General features: G+C 36.6%; 1 protein-coding gene across 1 annotated transcript; it reads left to right on the forward strand.

Annotated features, from left to right (window-relative positions):
• Nucleotides 1-640: 640 nt before the first annotated feature.
• Nucleotides 641-1,989, forward strand: LOC107923439 (uncharacterized). The gene is made up of 2 exons (XM_016853640.1): nucleotides 641-911; nucleotides 1,499-1,989. The coding sequence occupies exons 1-2, from the start codon at nucleotides 641-643 to the stop codon at nucleotides 1,987-1,989; spliced, it is 762 nt and encodes a 253-aa protein (XP_016709129.1).
• Nucleotides 1,990-6,561: the final 4,572 nt, after the last annotated feature.

The raw sequence follows: 6,561 nt of genomic DNA on the forward strand, positions 1-6,561 counted from the left end.
CCGGCACCACACGGCCATGTGGTAGGCCATGTGATCGATGAACATGGCCGTGTGATAGCCGAGTGGGCCTACACGGGTACGTGATATCTGGGTCTGGTCGTGTGATCTACACGGGCAGGCCACACGGGGATGTGGGCTATTGTACTAAAATTTTTTGTAGGGTCGCACTGGTTATCTTAGTCTACTGTGGGCCTATCGTGGGGTTGGTAAAGGCTTACTAAACCTTAAAACTATTTTTTCTGTTAGAATGATGAATTGTTATGAGCTTGTCTATGTTTTTATCTGTTATCTGTTTACGAAAGCATGATTTATTTGTTAATTCCGTAAGCATGTGGTCTTTGCGTTGAAAATCTAGAGACATTATCTGTATTGTGAGAGGTGTATTATCTACATTGATCACAAGAGTCTAAAGTATCTCCTTACTCAGAAGGAGATGAACCTTAGGCAGCGTAGATGGATTGAGCTACTCAAGGATTACGACTGCACGATAGAGTATCATCTTGGTAAGGCAAATATGGTGGTTGATGCTCTAAGTCGTGGGGCAATGTTTGCACGTCTTAGTCTATTCGGTGATGGGAGTCAGTTGGTCGAGTTGCAAGTTAAGCCAACTTGAATTGAGCAGATTCAGGATAAGAAGTTAATGGATAAGTCTCTGAGCTTGAGGTTTCGACAGATTGAGAGTGGTACTACTGCTGATTTTGGGTTAAACAGTGATGGTATGTTGTGTATTCGAGGACGGATCTGTGTGTCGAATTATTTCGATTTGAGGCAGTCTATTCTGAGGGAGGCGCATAGTAGCCATTATGCTATGTATCTCGATGGCAATAAGATGTATCGAGATCTCCGTGAACTGTACTGGTGGTCGGGGTTGAAGTATGAGGTTACTGATTTTTTAGTGCGCTGTTTGACTTGTTAGTAGGTTAAGGCCAAGCATCAGTTACCTTCGGGTTTGCTACAGCCAGTCAAGATTCCCTTATAGAAATGGGAACGAGTGACTATGGACTTCGTTAGTGGGTTGCCCTTGACACCATCTAAGAAGGATTCTATTTGGGTCATCGTAGATAAATTGACCAAGTCTGCTCACTTCATTCCGATTCGAACTGATTATTCTCTGCAGAAGCTAGCGAAGTTGTATATTTCTGAGATAGTTAGACTGCATAGGGTTCTAGTGTTGATTATTTCTGACAGAGATCCTCGTTTCATATCTTGGTTTTGGAAGAATTACATGAGGCTCTGGGTTCGAGATTAAACTTTAGTACTATGTTCCATCCTTAGATCAATAGTCAATCTGAGAGGGTGATTAAGATACTGGAGGATATACTTCAGAGTTGTGTACTTGATTTCTGAAATAGTTGGAAGGATTATCTGCCACTAGCTGAGTTTGCCTACAATAACAGTTTCAAAGCTAGTATTCAGATGGCACTTTACGAGGCTCTGTATGGTCGTAAGTGTCGTACTCCTTTGTGTTGGACTGAGTTGGGCGAACATCGAGTTTTAGGTCCTGAATTGTTCTCCGAGACTAAGTTTAAGGTTAGATTGATTCGGGATCGTCTAAAAGTGGCTTCTGACAGACAGAAATCGTATGCAGATCTGAAGAGGCGTGATATTGAGTGTTCTGTGGGGGACTTTATGTTTCTTAATATTTCTCCATGGAAGAAGATATTGAGGTTCGGTCATAAAGGCAAGCTAAGCCCTGGATTTATTGGGCCGTACCAGATTGTGAAGCATGTGGAACTAGTTACCTATCAATTGGAGTTACCCCTTAAACTGGACCGTATTCATGATGTGTTTCATGTCTCGATGTTGAGGCGGTACGGATCTGATCCATCTCATATAGTTTCGGTTGAAGATATCGAGGTTCGGCTGGATTTGACCTTTGAGGAGCAGCCGGTTCAGGTTCTGGAGCGAGACGTTAAGGTTCTGAGGAGAAATCCCATTCCTTTAGTAAAGGTTCTATGGCGGAATCATAGTATTGAGGAGGCCACATGAGATCCTGAGGACTTGATGCGTCAGCAGTATCCTTATCTGTTCTGATCAGGTAAATTTTGAGGTCGAAATTTCTTTTAGGGGGTAGAGTTGTAATGCCCCAAAATTCTTAGTTCTGCTTTTGTGAAAATGTGACACAAATGTGTATTTGCTTCAGTGGTTAAGAGTTCTGGGTGTGTGTGTGTGAGGTCCTAAGTTCAAGTCCTAGCTTTGGCAAATTTTGATATTTTTTTGATCTAAACCTTGTGTTTGGGGAGTGGGCTTATATTTAATTATTTGTAGGAACATATCAAAATGAGCTTGCTGGTTCGAGTGGTAAGGGTGTGTTGTGTTGTGCTGGAGGTCTTGTGTTCGAATCCCTGCGTGAGTGTGATTAAGAAGTGGGTTAGTGGGAGAGTGAATTTAGGGATGTGCTATCACATCTTTGATATTTTTCTTTTTTCAAATTTTGATTTCTTCCCAAAATTCTAACATGATTTTTCTTGCTCTCCTTACTATTCTATGCTTCCAAAATCCATTCTTTTTTTTCAATCAATATTTTCTTTTGCTCTTTCAATTTGTGCTTCGCTCCACGGGGTTCGTTAATTGTCTTGGTAAGTGGGATTTTCTTATTTGGTAACTTGAAGTTTCTTTTCCAAACGTTATTTGGGTTATATCTGTGTTTTAGGCAGCAGCGAGTTAAGGAGATCGTAATTCTACTCCTACAGAATCGTAGTTTTCATTTGATGTGTTGGAGTAAGCGGTAAGTGCTTAAGTTAAGTTGTGGTTGATTTCAGGTATTTGGTTCAATCGGATGTAAAGACTAAAATTGAGCGTTGTTGTGTCATTTTTTAGGTTTTGGAGGCCTCAGGAGTGTTTTTGTATTGAAACGATACCAGGTATGTACCTAAAATGCAAAAAAATTAGACTCGAGAAAAGTAAAAAAACCCCTTTGTCGATACCACACGGCCGTGTGGTAGGCCGTGTGCGACGACACGGCCGTGTGATCGACGAAGGTCAGGCCGTGCACAAGACACGGTTGTATGATGGTCGGGGTGTGGCCGTGTGGGCTACATGTGCTAAGCTAATTTAGGTGTGTAGGCCACACAGGCACGCCACACAGGCGTGTGATATCTAGGTCAGGCTGTGTGATCCACACGGTCAAGGCCAATCTGGGCGTGTTTGCCCACACGGGCATGTGGGCCATTGTACTAAAATCTTCCGTAGGGTTACATGAGTCCTAATCAACTGTGGGCCTACCGTGGGGTTGGTAAAGGCTTACTAAACCCTAAAAATATGTGTTCTGTTAGACTTATGAACTATTATGAGCTTGTCTATGTTCTTATCTGTTATTTGTTTATGAAAGCATGATTTATTTGTTAATTCTGCAAGCATGTACTGTTACTGTGATTGGGGTGGGATGATATATGTATTGGAGGAAGTGTTCTGAGAGGCAGATTATGCCTAATATCTGGCAGCACAGCTGCATTATATCTTATATGTGTTGCATCAGTACAGCGTGGTGTGTAGGGCTGGGTGGGTGTTTTAAACCCTACATGGTGTTTAGGGATGGTTGGAGATGGTGTGTAGAGGATGGGGGTAAGATTCTATTATCTGATTTTCATATCTGTAACTATATCCGTATCTGAAATGGGCTCAGGCCCGAATCTGTATCTGTATCTGACATGGGCTTAGGCCCGATTGTGAATCTATCTAATTTGTGATATTCTGTATGTAGGCATGGTTAACTCTGCTGGGTTACACACTGAGTTTACGTAAACTCAACCCTTCTCTGTTTGTCTGTATTGGTAACCCTCAGTCTTAGGCGGATTGGTGTAGTGGAGGACTCGTCGGTGACCACTCTCCAAAATTGTTTTATTTGTCTTGGTTGTTATTTAAATTTGGCGTTAAGATTCAAGAGTTTTTATTTTTTGGGACTCTTTGGACTGTTTTAAACTGTTTGGCTTGGTTTTGTGTTTTATTTTTGTTTTATTTACTTATAACTATGACGGTTTTCTAAACATAATGATTTTGTTTTTTAAGCTTCCGCTACAAATACGTTTTATCTTTAAACGATTTAAAGAAAGAGAGCTTTGAAATTAATAGTAACGATAAAGGTTAATGAACTAAAAAGGGTTTTATCTTAACAACAACAGTTTTTCAACCCATTTCATGTGATACATCCAGATTCAGTCATAACGTTTAGGCCGGGTTTGGGGTGTTACATCCAATGTATCCTCATTGGTACCACAATTAAACATCTAAACAATTTAACCTCAATGTCATGGTTTCATATTCCAAACATACATCACATACCTACTATTCAACCATTTCATTCACACTTCAATATACCAAAAAGTTACCTAATCACAAGGCATTCACTAATAACGAAAACACATATTTATATCATCATGTACCAATTATCATCATAGGATATTAAAACACAAAAAAAGCTGGGCATAATTTCAAAACATCCTGAGTTACCAATATAATATATAACTCTATACATGCCATTTATAACCATTTCCATATATGTAAAAACTACCAAAATGGATTGATGGATAGTGTGATCGTGCTCCGACGTTGATTCCAGCCATTCGAGCTTTTCGATGATCTACAAAACATAGAAAAACAATTGTGTAAGCAACTAGTGCTTAGTAAGCTTGAATAAAGAAACTTAAACTTACTGAACATAAATGATTAAACCGTTAGAACATTGCTCATTTAAAATTAGGCTCACTTTTCCTTCTTAGTCACAATACACTACAAGGTTAGTAGGTGTATTAATGAACATATCCAACCAATTAAACATGAAATATATCAATATGAAGTTTAATACACAATTCCTCAATTGATTCCCTTTTCATTTCATACTCATATACCAACATTTTCCATCTCATGTTTCCATAACATAGTTCATTTCATATACACATCCATTCGTTAAAACTTTAATCACCTGTTGAATCAAATAAAATAAAATCGAATACTAAAAAAAACCCACATATAGCCATTTAATTCCCTAAACACACCACAATATCATAATATAACCTATTTATAGACATATGAAACATAGAATCACACCAAGACATTAATATTCACTATCAAATCATACTAATAAAAACATTCATCTCATATTCATACTTGTGATACAAATCTTACCCGAAACATGTTATCTAAATAGTAATGATTGAAGGAAGCCATAATGTCTTTCAACCATGGTCTTATTCTCTTTTCGATATGATGCCATAGTGCCTTTCAACCATGGTTTTATTCATTTTCTGATATGATGCCATAGGTTCTTTCAACCATGGTCTTATTCGTTTTCCGATATGATCCCATAGTGTCTTTCAACCATAGTCTTATTCATTTTCGATAGGATGCCATAGTGTCTTTCAACTATGGTCTTACTCATCTGAATCATGATGACATAGCGTCTTTCAGCTATGGTCTTACTCGTTTGAATAATGATGAACCGACTCATATGTATATTTCAGAGGATATACCATTCAGTTCACACATACTTATTTACCATACTTCACAAATCAATTCTTTATTTTCAATTTCATGTCTTACCTCAATTAATCATGTTAACCATAATATATATATAAATAAAAACCTTTACAATTGAATTCGAATAATTATAAGCACATTATTTCAATACAAAAATTCATTTATGTAGTTTTCCATTTTTAAGCATTATCTTTAACTTAATTAACATTTTAACTAAATTCATTTCATTGCTTACAATTTATTAAGCAAATGAACTCAATCACAACATACATATATGGATATTAAATCACAAAAAACAACAATTAAATTAAATTAAATTAATTTACGAACTTACCTGTACCAAAACGATGCCCTAACGTGATCCAACGACTAATCTGCTATTTTGACTTTTTTCGGGATTAGTGTCCGTTTGGGTCGTTTCTTGATCCAAATAAATATTTTTTATTCAATTAATATCGTTCCAGTATTTAAAATAATTAGCTTACAACGCCTAATAATGGAAATTTATGAAATTGTCCTCAAATTTTACCTTTTATGCAATTTAGTTCCTAAACCCGAAACTTGCAGTTTCACCATTTTAACCATAAATTATGCCAGCCGATTTTTAGCTAATCTTATAACAGCCCATATTTATAAAAAAAATTACAATATTTTCATTGAGTTTTACTATTTTTATAAATAAGTCCCTAAATCTTAAAAGCATCAAAAAATACTTAATAAAATATATCTATTTAACAACAAAACTTAAAAATCTATCATAAAACTTCATAAATATATCAAATTCATCCATGGAATAATTTATAACATTTAACAGTTTTACAATTTGACCTCTGAGTTAACTAGATTAAGCTATTACGAGCTCAAAAACATAAAAATTATTAAAAATGGGATCGAAATCACATACCATGCATCAAGAATCAGCCTGGCTGAATGCTTTTTCCCACCTATCCATGGCCATTCGCTTATGAAAGGAAAGAAGGAAGAAGATGATCACTTTTAATATTTAACCTTTAAAATTCTTGAAATTTATCATGCATCCTATCCATGAATATCCACTAACTTTAAATATGGTATAATTACCATTAA

The sequence above is a fragment of the Gossypium hirsutum genome, chromosome A11, assembly GCF_007990345.1.
Source record: "Gossypium hirsutum isolate 1008001.06 chromosome A11, Gossypium_hirsutum_v2.1, whole genome shotgun sequence".
Classification (NCBI taxonomy): domain Eukaryota; kingdom Viridiplantae; phylum Streptophyta; class Magnoliopsida; order Malvales; family Malvaceae; genus Gossypium; species Gossypium hirsutum.

Coding starts and splice junctions, on each gene's coding strand:
- LOC107923439 (XM_016853640.1), top strand. CDS start 641: ATGGATAAGTCTCTGAGCTTGAGGTTTCGACAGATTGAGAGTGGTACT. Junction 912..1,498: donor TTTAGTGCGCTGTTTGACTT/GTTAGTAGGTTA, acceptor ATCGAGTTTTAG/GTCCTGAATTGTTCTCCGAG.